Here is a 15,819-nt window from a genome sequence, read left to right as displayed (position 1 = left end):
TCCTGCCAGTGACCTGGTACCAGACGAAATGGCCCTTCAGAGGGGCCACCTGGAGACTTGGGAGGAAGGAATGTGCTCGACAGCCATCCCACACCCAGGGACAGTGTTACACACAGCCTGGAGGGCAGCTGCTCAGATTGGCCTGGTGCATGGACCTTGGCATGCTCATGGTCTTCCTTTTTGGAGGGGACTGAATCTGACATTCCTTGCCTTGCTAACACCCTAATGGGAGGAGATGTTTATTCTGGATGTTTTTCTCCACCAAGTAGTTGAAAGACTTGTTTTCTTTGACTTCTCCCTGGCACCACCTGCCAGATGCTCCTTGGTCCACCTGCTCAACCTGGATGGTCCTTGGGGTGGCTTCAGGAGAAAGCTGCTGCCAGTGAAATCAGTGGTTACACTAAGATCAATGGGAGTATGTTTGTGGCAGTGACGTGGTAGCACTCCACCTCCGTCCTTGCTTAAAGCTTCCACATCCCAACTGCCCAGATTTCCAAGTCCAGGATGATGTTTCTGGCAGCTCTAGCTACAAACCCAGACCCAGATCAGAAAGCCAAGCTTTCTGCCGTCATGCCTCTGGGAAAGATGCAGATGGCAGAACAAAGTGATGGATGCTGAAGGACAGCAAAATGGTCCATCTAAAGGGACCACAAGGCCTGGATGCTTCTGCAGAAGAGGCTCAGAAGCGAGGAACAATCGCTGTTTCTTGGCTGTTCCTGCAACCACAGCCCAGTCAGGGAAAGAAGGGTGGGGATATTTCTATACTGGGTGGTTCCTTTCATCAGCAGTTGCTTCTCCCACCCCAACAGCAAGCAGTAGGACAGCATGGTCTTCTCCACAGCTCTTGACCTGCCCCATCATCACACAATAAAAACTGAATGCTGTGGGAAGCCCTGAGCTGACAGTCTGCTCAGTGCTGCTCCAAACACCAGCTCAGCTCTGGGCCCTGCAGGGGAACATTCAGTGCATGACGTGCTGAGGTGAGACCTCAGGGGAACTACACGGATGTCACCCTAGGAATCAAGCACAGGAGTAGACTATGGGCTAACCTGATCCTCTGCCCCAGCCAGTTTTCACCAGGATCTCATATTTGTACAGCCCGTTCTTCCCGCAGAAGGGAATCACCCCCACTCGGTTAATGTCAATCATGTCCAGCTTGTGCACGATCAGTGCAGCCACTGAGTAGGTCACAAAGCAGACGGCACATGTCAGCAGAACGATGTAGTTGAGACCTGGGCCTGGAGCCTAGAAGAAAAGAAATACATTGAAAGACACTCTCTTTGCCCAGGAGAACCACCCCCCCGCCCCATTCCCCAGAAGTCATGTTGCCTCCTTCCTGGCTATTATCATCATTCACAGACACGATACCACATGCAAATAGAGAGACCTCTCTTTGCACAGATCACATGCAGCATACTGCAGCAGCCGGCTGAAGCTGCTGTAGCAGCTGCCAAGAGGTCTCTGCTCCCACTTATGTCACACCAACAGAGCTAAGAAGAGCCTGAACACCCCTGGGAGGCAGGGAGCAGCTGGCAGGTATAAGCTCACTGGGATAAAACAGTGCTGGGTGACAGCTGGGGGGAGCATTTGGCATCTCACCAAGAGGTGAACACACTGCGAGGTGTCCAGAATGGAGAATAAAGCCATCTGCAAAGGTCTGTTTTTAGCAGCAGCAGCCAGGACTCAAGATCAGAGGAGACGGCCCCTCTGTGAGCTGTGCCCACATGCAGCTCCCAAAGGCTCTCAGGTACTTGTGCTGGTCTGCCAGCTGGGCACGGGTCAGCCATGACCCAGCCTGAACGTGAGGCTGACGGGAGCCCGAGGCTTTCCTCTAGGTGACAACAATCTGCTCAGCGTGTGGCAATGCTGCACAGCCTCTGCTTTGTTCTACTTACAGGGAAGATGAATTGGACGGAGTTTGGGGGGACAAATAGACTGGCCCCAAAGGCGGTGAGGTGCTGGGTTAAGCACACAGCCTGGTCTGGCCTGGTCTCTTCCAGTGGGATGATGCCTTCTGTCTTCCAGCGTTTCTCCTGCTCGCTGAAGTACTGGCAGAGGGAGGTGTACAGCCCCAGAGTCACCTCCACCGGGGACCAGCTGAAATGGTTTGTGATGTTGAAGTAGTATTTCTGGATGGTGTCATCAGTTCTGGAGAAGAGAAAGACAGCAAGGAGACATTATTAACCCACTTGCTGAAGGGACACAAACCCCATTCTGATGGATGTGTGCCCACAGAAAGCACCCTGCTGCAGGGACAGGTGAGCATGCACACAATGAGGAGGAAAAGTCCAGTGAACGTGGCGTAATTTACATCACCCTTTGGCTGTGCAGAAACTCTGGGGTTCCACAGACCACTTTAATTCTTTATCTTTGTATTATTCCAGCACCTGGAGCACTATGTTGTAAATCCTTTTCTCTGTGCTGGCAGCCTTGCACAGATCTCCCACCTGCCCTTCCCCGTGTCCCACTGAGCCACACGACACTTCCACAGTCACTCCATGATTCTTGGCTGGGAGCAGATTTGCTCTTTAGAACGATTAATCCCTCTTTGAGCATCCTGTTACCGAAAGCCACGGAAGCTGTGTCAACTTACACAACAGTGGCTCCACTCTTGCCCCACCTATTCCCAAACTGCCTATCTTCTCTTCTCAGATAACGCCTAGGAATGGCTCGTAACTAACACGAGGCAGGAACACACACGCTCCTGGGCCAGGCAGCAAGTCAGCAACTGAAGTTACAAGAATGACTGCTCTGATAAAAGAAGAGAGCTTTGCTGCAAAACTCAACAGCACAACAGCAGTGCTTAATGAGCCCCGGCACGCTCCAAGCAGAAGGTAAGCAGGGTGGATGGAAACCCACGAGGGTACCTGCATTCTCCTCCTGTCACACGTTGGGAAGATGAGCTCTGAGGACAGAGGTGCTTTTGTGAAGGTTGCACTGCAGATCAGGAACTAGGCTAACGTGTGGTGCTTTGCTCTGGGAAATGGTTTCAGGAGCTGCATGAAGCAAGCCCTGAATCTGCAAAGGTCAGTGCGAGTCCCTTGGGGAAAGAGTCCTGGTAAAGGTGGGCAACTCTGGGATCGCTACGGCACAGAGGATGAAAGCCTGGACAAGCAGCAGTCAAACAGACTACAGCAGGTATCAGGCCAGTGAGCAGAGAAAAGGGCAACGGGGGGAGACTCATCACCAGGAGAGGCCCTGGGTGAGGGTCATGATACTCACAGGGAATGGGATTTACAGCCCTAAAAAGGGGAACCCTCCCTCACCTGGAGCAGAAAGGCAAATCACAGAGCACTGAGCTGCTTTTGCACCAGTGGCAGAAGATGTCTGGGAAAGAGGGAGTGCTAGGCTAGAAGAGGTGCCAATGGTGGGGTGTAGGAATGGCAGCTTGCAGCTCCCTGCCCAGGACAGCTCTCTGCTCCGAGGACAGAGGAGCATTGTGGATAGCTACAACAGCACCAGCCCTGCAAAGCAGCCTGGTATAAACCATGGCAAGGCCCTCAGCTTCCCTCACATCCATCCATGGGACAGCCTGTGGGTGACAGGGATTACAAGGGAGGCTTCTCTTACCTGGGTGAGGTAAAGAAGGTGTAGAGCTTGTGGTCACTTCCAGCCAGGGCATCCAGGCCAATTTTCTTAGAGGCACTGCAGTTGTGCTCATTGGGCTCTGGTTCGTGATGGAGATAAGCCATGATGAATGGCTCAGGCTCACTTGCAATGTAGTGATCTGCATGGGGAGGGGGAGAAAAAACAGAAAGTACTTTATAAACACCAGAGAGAGTTCCACCACAAGCCTGCTGTCAGCAGTGAATGTTCAGGGAGGAGTATCAGGAATGCAGAAAGTTGGGAGAGATGCTTTTCTAGATTGCAATTGCTCAGTCTGCAGTTCAGAGGATCCCTGAGCAAGAGACTGGATACCATTCACTGTACCTGGCCAAGAGAGGGACTGGATGAACACCCTCCAGTGCTAATGTGGCTCAACAGAAGGGCTGGGAAAAGCAAAAGGCTTCTCAGTGCCAGAATCCACAAGCAAGGATTGCACAAGGGACTGGATAATGCCCGTGACAGCCAGAACCTCAACCATGTGGTGTGGAACTTGCTGGCTACACCTGACATCCCCTCCCACACCAGTTATCTCTTGACACAGCTCTCCTTTGCTGCAGCACCCAGCCCTCCTCTCCCACAGGAAGAAATAGCAAAGAGCGTAAAGAGTTGGATCCATCTACGCTACCATTCAGGACTCTGTAAGTGAGCTGGAAGTGCAGTCCTGCTTCTCTGTTGTTGCTCTCCATAGTCACAATTAGATTCACAGATGTTCTTGCCTCGATGACTTCAGTGCCAGCAGAGAGATTGTCAGCATCTGTGTTGTTTGACACCATTACAGTGATGGCTTTCTCTGAGTCCAGGCTCCCAATGGGGATCTGCACCCCGTTGTGTGTCTGAAACTCCATGGAGGCGACCTTTGTGGACACGGTGTAGTTGCTGATGTAACCAAAAGGGAAAGGATTGGAGTCCACCTGGAACATGACTTGAATGACATCTGTCAGGTTGGAAAGGGTGGTGTTGAATGCCTGGGGGATGGAGAACTGGCAGTTCGGTGTGTTTTCGTAGCAAAGTAAGTTAAAGGGATCAGACCGCTTGCCTGTGGCCTTAATTTCTCCTCCCACCAGCTCAAGGGGCTCTTCATTCAGCACTCGAGACTTCATGAGGATGCGCATCAGGCTGGAAGACAGGTTGTAGGCTTTGGGAGCTAGCAGCAAATTGTGGGAATCAGCAAGCAGCTCCTGGGGCTTGGATTCTTGTGAAGCCGTATTGACAAGGTGAATTAGGTCACCTGCCAGGAGAGAAATAAAGGTGCAAACAGAGGAAGTGGTAAATAGCCTAGATAACTGCTACAGTCTAGATAACATCTGACACCTTCCCAAAACAATCAGACAAGTCTTTCCTTACTGTCTTCTCACTGTAACTGTACACTGTGCTCATGACCTTCCACACTGGAAGTGTTCAGTAGCCCATAGCTAAAAACAGAGCTGTCAGAAATTCCTGCAGTGTCTTGGCTAATCTACAAAGTTTGGTGGTGAATACTTAATCACAACAGGCTTTATTTTCGTCCTGTATAGTGACTAGAACAGCAGATTGGGAAACAGTGAGGGAATGGATAAAGCAAATATATGTGACTAAGTTTTTGCACTACAAAGTGGAGAACACTCAAACGCGTAACAGGGAGTGCAAAGAAGGTGTCTGCTTCCTCCCAGGGTAACCAGGTGGGAATTGCCACACAGTGTTCACGGGTGCCCCAGTGAAGTTTGGCACCCTCCTCAGACTGCAACCAGGAAGGCAAGCATCTGGAAGCCATAGCTGTTACTCATTGTTTACTAAAAAGAGAAGTCCCTGGAGTATTACTGAGTTTATTAACAACTGACATATTTAAATGTCTGCAGAGACAGCTGCCAAAGCCAGGACGACCCTGGGAAAGTGCAGGGAGAAGAAAGTACTGGGGTGCCACTCTCCAAATGTTAGACGCAATTTTCCTAACAGCTTGAAAAGGCCAAACCCCCAATGGTACAGGAGAAAGCCTGCAAAGCTTCCCTCAGCCTGCTTCTGCCCAGCACCCTCTGCAGGGAGACCTGTGCCCTCAGTGGCGTCTGGTCAACTGTCACCCGTTCCTGTGTGAACAAAACCGACCTGTGATGTTGAGGATGTTGTCGGCGATGCCAGTTGGTGTCACAGTGCCCTGGGTCGTTTCCCCTTGCAGAATTGTCATCATGGTCTCCAACTTGTTCAAGGTCCTTGTCAGGCACGACTTGCAAACCAGCTCCTTGCTCACCACCTGCAAAAGAAAATACAGTTTGATTCAGTAGGAACGCTCCCAGGAAAGACGAAGGCACCTGTAGGCAAATTCAGCTGGCTCGGTCCTGCAAAGACCTGGGCAGATTTGTTTGAACACCATTTGCACTCTGAAAGTCCCAGGGAGGTGACTGCAGAGACCATGGCTGCTCCGCTCACGCTGGGAGATGCCAAGAAGTTGGTGGTGTCACCAGGACTCTTCCACCTACCTCCCCTCACGTTACAATCTGCCAGCGTACAGGCAGGCATGCCAGGAGTCTGATGGAGGATGAATTAGGGTTGGAAACAGCAATAAACGGCAGCATGTTCAAGTTCCCTGAAGTTCACTTGTAAGGACCAAGCACATCTCCTGCTGTTGCATCTCCTGAGCACCCCTTTGGGGCCACACATTATTCCTCCAGAAATCAACCTGAAGGATCTGGGTAGGATTCCTGCATCCACTCCGCTATCTTCAATGGAAGCAAGATTTAGCCCTTCATGAATCCGTTTCAGTGTCCAAATACTCCTGAAAGCTGTGGGAGGGATCCTGCCACTCACGCATGATGGATGTCCCTCCCTCTGCTCCCAGATGTGTCCAAGAAACAGAATGTTCTAGCCATGGCCTGGAGCTCCCCGCACTCTCGAGGGCTGGATGGGAGGGGACTGAGGCAACACATGGAAGCTGTTACCACAACCCCGTTCCTAGCTCTTATTCATCTTTTTTCTTTTAACCATCATAGGATTCAGACGTGATTCACCGTATGTTTTGATGAGGAATCAAAACAGCATCTGCAGGTCTAGAATTCCCCCTTTTCTCCTTTTATTTGTAAGCAATGAGAAGTGAGGACATACTATGTAAATTGGAGTCCACAAGGCACAGTCAGCTATCAAGAAGGTGGGGAAACAAAAGGGTTATGGGGAGGAACCACCCAAGAGGAGCTACTGCTTAGGAAGGAGAATTCCCTAAGAAGACTGAGATTCTTTTTTTCCACCTCTAGCAGAAAGTAATTCTGATTTTTCCTCTCCCCTGTAGGTAAAAGCAAAAAGTATCAGCATTGATTGACACTTCTATAGGAAAGGAAATGTGTGAACTCTGCACTAGTCTCAACCACTTGGGAAATTCTAGATTACTGTTTTTCTAAGCTTTTCATTCCAATCCAGAGCACAAACTGATCCTGGAACGTCAGCTTTTCCCGTGGAACAATAATTCTATTTCTAGACCTAAGCTTCCACAGTGAGATCAAGTCGCAAGGCAAAAGCACGTGGGAGAGACAGGAACAAACCAATCCAGCATCAGAATGGGATGTGCCGAACCCCAAATCCCTGAACAAAGATGAACAGAAAGAAGTGATTTTTGAGGTTTACAGACTTTGAAGAAGAGAAAGGAGCAGTGGAATAGGGACTCTGTGGGTGGGATGCAGTAGTCTGTCCATCATTTCAACGACAGCCTGTTCCCGCTGAGCAAGGTTGCTGACCTGGCTGGGGAGGCGAAGTGCAGCCAAAGCCAGGGTACCTGACTCCAGTCCCGCAAGCAAAGATTTGGGAGGGCTAGGAGGAAGAGCACGCCAGAGCCGACTGGCTGTCCACCAAACCCCAAGCACATTATATAACTGGGCTCTCTTCCCTTTGCCCATCTGACAAAACATATAAAGCCACTCCTAAATCCACCAGGCAGCAGCCCCAGCACCAAGGAGCTGAAACTGTGAGCTGGCTGGGGAACACAGCGCTTCCAGTCAGCAGTGGAGCAGAGCAGTGTTTCTAATCTTGTATGGTAAAAATCGGGCTGGAAGGAACATCAGTCCTTGGCGCTGTCCCCTGGCTCAAGGCAGGTCCGGCTCTACTTGTGTTACTCCTGATGGAGTCCAGCCTGTCCTTGGAGATTCTGCAAGTCCCCCAGCAATTTATTCCAGTGCTTCTTCAGTCTGTCAAGGCCTCTCCTACAGTCTCCATCTGCAAGTGTGGGAACCTACTTGCTAGCAAGCTGCCACACCAGGGCTGATACCAGAGAAGCACAGAGCTCTTAGGCACTGTCTTCCAGCACATGAATGCATCATCTTATCCACGCCTGCTAGATCGGTGGCATGGCAAGGTGCAGAGCTGACAACACTTAGGACATCACCACAGAAACCCTAATGATGTCAACAAGTGATACCTGTCCTCCCTGTGTGGTATGTGTCGGGGGGAGAGAGAGAGACAGGGGAGCAGGACAAGAATTGAAGAGCATCTAGGCTGCACCTGGAAGAGCAGGAGGCTGGTGGTGGTGATGGGGAACATACCGTGCACTGTGCCAAGGCAGCTGAGATCTGCTGGATATCATCAACTGTGTTGACCTTCAGCGAGTTCAGGGTTTCTGTGATATTGTTGCGAGTCCAGGTCCGGAGTTCAAATTCATTCCCAGTCTCAGATTCCAGAAGCATGGACCGCTCATACTGGTGGGGGAGAAAAGCAGGCAGAGTGAGGAAATGTATCAGGTTGTTTCAGAGGATGATGAGCTGTGCTGAAGTCACCTCTTCCCTGCACTCCCTATCTCCCTGCCTGTGCTCCTCCCCGGAGCGTGATCTAATGAGCTGTTTTTTCAGCAGAACTTCCTCAATTTCCCTTGTGCTCTCCAAGCAATTACCTTAACAGCCTTGCACTTGACAGCTAAGTAGTACACCAGTGTGCACTCCTTACCCAGCTAAGCACAGTGCCTGTGCTCAGGGGGATCGCCCCTGCCTGGCTTCCAGGCATGCAGCAGGCTCTTACCAGGCAGGACAGCATGAGTATAGACCAAAATTCCTGCCCTGCCTACAGAGATGCACATGGAGGGACTGGGCCCTACTTTAGGCAGGAGTGAAGGTAAATGCTGCCAGGAAAATGACGCTCCCACACTGTGGATTAACAGCCTTAAATGCAGGCAGACCTTTCTAGCTGCACTAGCGGAGCAGTCAGAAGAAGGAGGTCTCCTCAGCACCCCAGAGCATCACCTGAGCAGCTACTGGCAGTTTCCTGCCCTGCTGAGTTGGAGTGGGGTGGCTAGCTCAGAGGAAGTGTGAAGAAGGTGGGGGAATTTGGGCTAAGATTTCCGTTTCTAAATTCAGTATTTAGAATTGAGGTTGGCAGTAAAAACTATCTGAGTATGAGGGGAAAAAAGCAGACTGCATGGGAGATGCCCAGGCCACTGTCTTCTCCGGGACCTCTGTTTTATTTTGCAGCCCCTCTATTTTCCCTGGTCATTGTGTGTCTGGAGCTTGTTACTATTTCTGATGCATGAAAATAGCTCCAGCCCAGCTCTCAGCACGCACGTACACCGATTTACATGAAAAACTGTAGCATTAGTCATTTCCCTACATCGCTGTACAAAACCTGGCCAAAGAACATTACCGGCAATCGCAAGGCCTTCTGGAGGCCCCTCTTGGGCAGAGAGTGCTGCTTTACCTCATTTAAGATGGTGATGAGGGCCAGAGAGTACTCAATGACCTGTTGAGGGTCCCCTTGTTTCACTAAGCCCTGGAGCACGGTGTCAGTTTGATTGTAGAGCCAGTGGGAGAGGCTGGGGAACCCCTCGGGTAAGCTGATTTCCATGGAGCTGCCAAGGGAAAGAGGCATTTGGGTTAAGTGCAGACTGTCAAATGGGGCTGGGGGAAAGGGGCAGAACATGCCCTTTAGCTGGGAAAGAACATGAGGGGGGAAGCAGGTGGTTAGACAACAAAGACAGCACTGCTAACGCCTGCCCTGGTACCCAGTTTGCACCAGCTGTATGTAGGAACATCGTGGACCCGAAGCCAGGTTCCTCACTGGTCCAGCTCTGTGAAGCTGCGGATGAAGGACGCACACGGGCGCATCGAGCCCAGAGGAGAAAATCCAGGTTTAGTTTGATGGAGCAGAAAGAGCACTTAAAAACAGGGTCGGTGTGCTGGGAGGAGCTGCATTGCTTTTGGCATTGTTCCCTGGGGTCTGAGGAACAGCTGGGACACAGATCCTCCTCCGCAGGCACTGCAGGACTGTGAGCTCCAGCCTGGGAGGCCGGGACCACATGTACGGTGCAGGGAGCTGCAAATCAGCCTTGAGAAGGAGCAGTCCTACAGCCTGGTCAGGCAGCAGAGACCAGCTCAGGCCACTGCCCAAAGACCTGTGGGCGCTTGTGGCCTGCATGGAGCACACTGGAAACCAAGGGGCGTATGCAGAAGGGATAACTGGGCTCTGGTGCTGCTGAGACTAAAGCTGCAATGCTTTCCACCCTATTCAAATGCACGTGCTCTGCACCTTGGCTATGTGAGACCTCCCTGGCTCTCAGCAGTGGGACACCAGGCCACCCGCAGCACCAGAGCTTGGTGCTGCCAACTCTCCTTTGAGGGCTCCTGATGCAGAGGTGGTGGAGCACAAAGCACGGAGATCTTCTGAGAAAGTGACATTGTGCCTTCAAAGCAAAGTGTCACCAGGGAATTAAGGAGGTGGTCAGGAAAGCAGTAACATGGGAAAGTCTCCCCCTTGAGCGATGATCCACAAAGACTGGAATTCTCTATATTACACTTCTGCTGAGCCTCCCCTCTCCTTCCTGCCAACAGCCTCTTCCAGGACGCAAGCGTTTCACCCAGGATCTGCTGAGCCCTTCAGGACAGTGGTCAAGCCCCGAGACCGTGACTCAGGAGCTTCGGCTGGACACCGGCACTGCCACGTAAGCCCAGGCTGCGAGCGGTGGGTCTTACCGGTTAATGGCCACCACGGTCGCTCCCAGCTGGTCCTGAACAAGGACTGACACGGACACCACGAAGCCGCTCTCGTGAAAGCCTGGGGGCAAGAAGGCACTGTGCTCGGCGCGACTGCCCTTGTACACGCAGAACTCGTGGTAGTGCCCGGCCCTGCAGCGGGATGCCAGGAGGATGTACACCAGCGGGCCCTCCGTGTCCTCCGTGTCTCGCCAGCCTGCAAAACAAACCCCAACAGGGGGTCCGATGGGACAAGGGCACGGCGGGGCCGAAGCCACCATCCCGAAGCCCAGCCCGACCGTCAGAGCTGGCACTGCCTGGCAGTGCCCCTTCCTTCCCCTGGTGCGTCCCACCGCGCTCAGCCCTTCGGCATGGCACCTGCCCTCGCTGCTGTCCCCAGCAAGGGGTCACCCCGCTCTGGCAGAGGGACAGGTTGTCCCCACAATGAGGACAGCTTGAGGACTCCACCGGGCTGGAGGGAAGTATTCAGAGCCTGCAGTGTAAAGCTCTGACCCTCTTTGTATTTTTCTGATGTTTAGGGGTTCCTGCCTAGGTGTTTGGGTCTTGTAACGCTTAAAAGGATTTGTGAAGAGTTCATGAGCACAATAAAAATGGGAATAACTCTTCTGGGGTTGGGAACAGCACCGACCCAAAGCCACAGCTTCTGTACAAGCCCTGCAAAGCCTGACATTAGACAGAGGCTCAGCACAGCCCTCAGGCAGTTCAACACCTCAGGAACAACTGAGTCTAGGATAAAACCTGCACAAAGGTTTCCTTGGAGCTCCCAGGAGTTATGGGGAGTCTTGTGGGAGCCGGGCAGTTGGGAAATTCACTGCACGTTTGCCAGTGAGCACCAGTAAAGGTGCTGGCTCCGCCAGGGCTTGCTGCACTGGACGTTGACCAGGGTCTGGATCCTGCGTGTTTCACTTCAGCTTAAAAACAATCACTAAGAGCTAAAATTCCCACCACTCCAAAGAGGATTTCATAATTATTCTGGGTAGCTCAAAACATACCAAAGTTACAACCATATCATGCTGAATACACTTCTGCTTCTCCCCCAGCTTAAGCTGGGCTTTGGTGACCAGCCATCCCAGAACCAGCAGAATTCATCATCTCCTCTGCAGCGTGGCTTCCCAGCATTTGTGCACAGACAGCATTAATGTCTAACACTAATCATTTGGGGAAATATGGTTTTCAGAGGCACTTATTCCTTGGCCCAAGGCTACAGGATGTCAGCCAGGCCACTTTTCCAAAGCTAGACTCGTTGTTGCTGTCTCTGCAGCTGGTTGAGAAGATAACTGCTGATGGGAACATCCAGCCCACATGGCAGAGAAGGCCCCAGTGCTTCGTCTTTTGACTCTTCCCATATATGTGTGACTCAGTTTTGGGCACCTATCTTCTTTTCCCTGCACTGAAATACCAGTTTCTTCTGCAAATACTGTCCTGGTCTGGATATCACCATTCAACTACATGAAAAAGGATTTTAAAAAGTGCCTGCCTGCTACGCTGAGTTTTAGAGCTCCATAATTTGGGCACACAAAGCTGCTCACAGTCCAAACTTTGGAGATCAGAAATGGAAAGATCCACTTCTAAACTCAGCCCTGGCCAACAGTGTCTTGGGGTAGGAGCTCGGGGTAAAGAAAACATCTGTGGGAAGAAGGGCAGCTGGTAACACACTGGTCACGAGAAACCTCTGCCCATGAGGAGCAGAGAGGGCTGGCAGGTGCCCAGCACCACTGTCCGTACGCTCTCACCTGAACACTCAAAGTGCACTTTTGCCATCAGCGCCCTGAGGGGTCCTTTGGGAGACAGCCGGCAGGATCCTCCAACGGGCGGCTGGTTTGGGAGCAGATCGATGGAAGCGAATCCTTCCTCCCCTGTTGTGAGGTCTGTGATGTGAAGGGTAAAAGTATATCCCTCCCCATCCTTCAGTGCCCCTTGCCTCAAGACCAGGTTCATTCCTGTGTCGCCAGTGGAGGTAGTTTTTTTGTCCAGGATGAGAGATTTGTTTTTAAAGCTGTGTGCTGCCCATCTCTATAGAAATGAAGAGGGGAAAGACAGGAGAGGTTTTGTTTAAATCTGAAGTTATGTCCTTAAAATGTTTTCAGATTGAGTCTCTTATAAAAAGTAACAGATTTCTAGTGGGAGCATCTGCCAAATTTGCAGTTGATAATTCAGCTTTAGTCTTGTGTGCTACAGCAACAAGAACTGGAACCTTTCCAAAATGTCTGGTGGGAATATTTCCACTGTGAGATCTACTTTAGTCTCTAGGATTACATCACCCTCCGACAGAATATTTCATAATACAGAATACAAAACACAGGAAATAAATTAAGTACTGGTGGAGTCTCCACGGGATACCATGTTTTATATGCTTCAAGCTGAACGTGTCCTGGATTGTTACTGTTAATAGCACAAATGTACAATTGTGATAACAAGAGAAACAGCGCGATAGCCAGCCAGAAAATGCCATGCAAGTACATGCTGGGCTTGCTGGGAGCAATACAGATTAGCTCTCACAACAGGACTTTCGCTTCCGAGACCTACTTCATTCAACAGGTTGCAGAGATGCTGCATAGTGGAATCTGTAATTAGAGGAGGGCATGAGGGACTTGGGGGATCAGAAGAGACTGAACCACCTCTGCTTGAGCCACCAGAATAATGGGCAAAATGCCAGTCAGCAGGGAGAAGAAAATACTCTACAGATCTCTTCTAGGAAAAAAAGTGGCTTTTGTGTGAAACAAGCTGGTCACTCATGGGCTTGGCTTGAAAATGACCCAGCAAGGACTTGCCCTTGGGTAGGTCGAGACACCGATGGAGGACTGACAGGCCATGTGTCCCGCAGCCTGCAGGCACAGCCCCGGGCAAGGGAAAGCTCTGGACATCTCACAGGGTGTCCAGCGGTTACAGGACATGGGGAATCTGCTTCACAGGCTTTCCTAGCCTCCTCCATGCTGCTGAGACACGGCACGTGGGAGCCCCAGGTCACACCAGGCAAGGTCCATGGAGGGCCTGTTTTAAAAGTTCTGACTCTGCAAGCCAGTCCTGCAGCCACTTCCAGGGGCTGTGATGAAGAGACCAGTATCAGCCAGCCTTCATCCCCTCAGCCAGACCTATCCTGCCACTGCATTTATGGTCAGAGATTGTTTCCCCTCCTTGTCTCTGCAGCAGTTTAGGTCCAGGAGTTTATTTCTCACACAGCTCTTTCCACCCTGTCCTCTCTGACTCTCCCCTTCTCCCTGAAGTCCACCAAAGGTGAAGCAAAGACCAGTGTTGCTGATGACTTTACCCCAAGCTTGGAGTCGTTGTGACAGTTCTGGCAGGTCCCCTCCAGGTAGACGTAGGAGCTCTTGCTCACTTCATAGACAGACTGAGCCTTGCAGGAAACGCACTCCAGGGACACGATAGGGACTCCCCCCCTCTTGATGAATACCTGGGGAAGCAAGAGGCTCCATCAGAAAATCTGAGACAAAAATACAGACATTGAACAGGGAAGCAGACATCCCAGCACTTGGTTCTGCAAGGAGGAATTGCTCCGCACCCGCCCAGTCTGTGCTAAGGAAACAGCAGAAAGGGATTTCCAAAGGATTTCATGTCAGACTTAAGCTACATCACTTTTCTTACACTGGCCAGTTCTGCCACTGATTTTCAAGAGCCACCCAATGCCAAGATGGGCCGATCCAGGTAATTCTGGATTTACTTTATTCACACTTTTTAACAACATAAATCACTTTCAAAATGTCCCTCTGGTACCCTGTGCTGAATTCCCAGCAAGTCCTTCTTGTGCTGTTGGGTGGGGATGATGCTAACTGAAGCACTGTGCTGCACCAACCACCTCAGGACAGCTATTAACCCTACAAAAATGGGATCTGTGTTAAGAGTTTGGAAAAGAGCAGTCTAACTGGGAGGAGGAAAGCCTCCATTACAGCACAGACCAAACATCTGGTGAACACCTGCCCCAGGAAGAAACCACAGCTCTCCTTTGTTTTCGGTGGGCCAAACTCTTGGTCCTGCCTCTGCAGCTGTGGAGCGCCTGACTTGGTGGGGTCACAGCAGATCTGCCGTGGACACAGGAGTGTGGGGCTGTGGGTCCCTGTCCTCGACTCAGAAGATTGCTAAATGGGAGGTGTTCACAGTCCAGAGTAACAGAGGGCTCAGGGCAAGCCAGGGAGCGTGGGTTTACCAAGGATCTGCTGCCCTGTGCAAAGCCAGCACGGTCCTGCTGTCTCCCTCATCCCTGCTCTGATCTACAGAGCTTGGACTAGAACCACATGCCACGTTTCAGGACACGACCCTCAGGCTCTCAAAAGCACTGCCTGTGCAGAACCATCATCATTTCTGACACTACCTACGTCCCTGAGAGACAGGAATGATGACAAAAATAGGCAGAAAACACAGCTCCCACTGGGCATCAAATGCATTTTGCTCTACAGCCTGGAAGAATCACCTTTTCCAGAGTGGCATCTAGTTTCAGGCTTTTAGCTCAAATCTAAGCTGCACATCTCAAGACATCTACCACACCTCCCCGGCAAAGCACTCGGAGAGAGGAGAGCTTTAGAAGCACTGGTGGCTCAGACACAATGGCTATTGAGCTCTGACCCCTGTACTTTGTCTAAATTCCTTTAATCCCCTAGGAAATGGGGTTGTCCAGCATTTGACAGAGCCCTCTGCCCTGGCATAATGAGTATTCTGAATTCAAAGAAAGACAGTAATGAAGACATTGTTTAATATGGCAGACTTTTAAAAGAGGATAAATACTCCACAGCACTAAGCCGGAGCGCATTGAAGCTTCATTCATTCCTACAGTATTTGCAAATTTCCTGCGACACTGGAATCATTGTTTTGCGCTCATGCATGGAAACCAGATAGTACGGAATGTCCTTGAAAGACTATCAACTTAATTTTTTTCTTTTTATCCTCCAGCTTTGGTTTAAAACCCAGGCGGTAAGAGTTTCCACTTTCAGACTAACTATATCTCTAATTGCCAAACGCACCACGATGAATGTTTCTGACATAAACCATAACTACTGCCGGACTGCAGATGCGTTCAGTGTTAGGCTTAATTTGACATAAACAACATGCACTTAAAAAAATCCTCCCTTAAAAATATTCAGAAGGAGAGAAGAGAGGAACTGTTGACAGTAAAATTAAGTACCAATTCTTAGGAAGCTCTCTCTGGGCAAAAATCACGGAAGAGCCTGGTGCTGTGACACGTGAAGAGCCCAGGACTGCACACAGTGCTGGATGAGCTACTGACCACGGATTACGTTCCGTCCTCCTGCGGCAGATCTGCACTCGCAGACTC

General features: G+C 50.9%; 1 protein-coding gene across 2 annotated transcripts in view; it reads right to left on the bottom strand.

The window, feature by feature from the left end:
• The window catches only part of PKD1 (polycystin 1, transient receptor potential channel interacting), a 99,901-nt gene that overhangs the window by 18,951 nt on the left and 65,131 nt on the right, over positions 1-15,819 (bottom strand). For both annotated transcript variants that reach the window (XM_075058883.1, XM_075058884.1), the window contains exons 17-26: positions 13,804-13,947; positions 12,269-12,548; positions 10,515-10,731; positions 9,244-9,394; positions 8,103-8,255; positions 5,686-5,830; positions 4,232-4,834; positions 3,571-3,727; positions 1,896-2,148; positions 1,050-1,245 (exon numbers count right to left, since the gene is read on the bottom strand). In XM_075058883.1, the coding sequence (XP_074914984.1) occupies positions 1,050-1,245; positions 1,896-2,148; positions 3,571-3,727; positions 4,232-4,834; positions 5,686-5,830; positions 8,103-8,255; positions 9,244-9,394; positions 10,515-10,731; positions 12,269-12,548; positions 13,804-13,947 (2,299 nt within the window). The remainder of the gene's footprint in view (positions 1-1,049; positions 1,246-1,895; positions 2,149-3,570; positions 3,728-4,231; positions 4,835-5,685; positions 5,831-8,102; positions 8,256-9,243; positions 9,395-10,514; positions 10,732-12,268; positions 12,549-13,803; positions 13,948-15,819) is intronic.

This window comes from Buteo buteo, chromosome 27, assembly GCF_964188355.1.
Source record: "Buteo buteo chromosome 27, bButBut1.hap1.1, whole genome shotgun sequence".
NCBI classification, from domain to species: domain Eukaryota; kingdom Metazoa; phylum Chordata; class Aves; order Accipitriformes; family Accipitridae; genus Buteo; species Buteo buteo.
The sequence above is the reverse complement of the archived record's forward strand: the minus strand, read 5'-3'. Positions and strand labels throughout refer to the sequence as shown.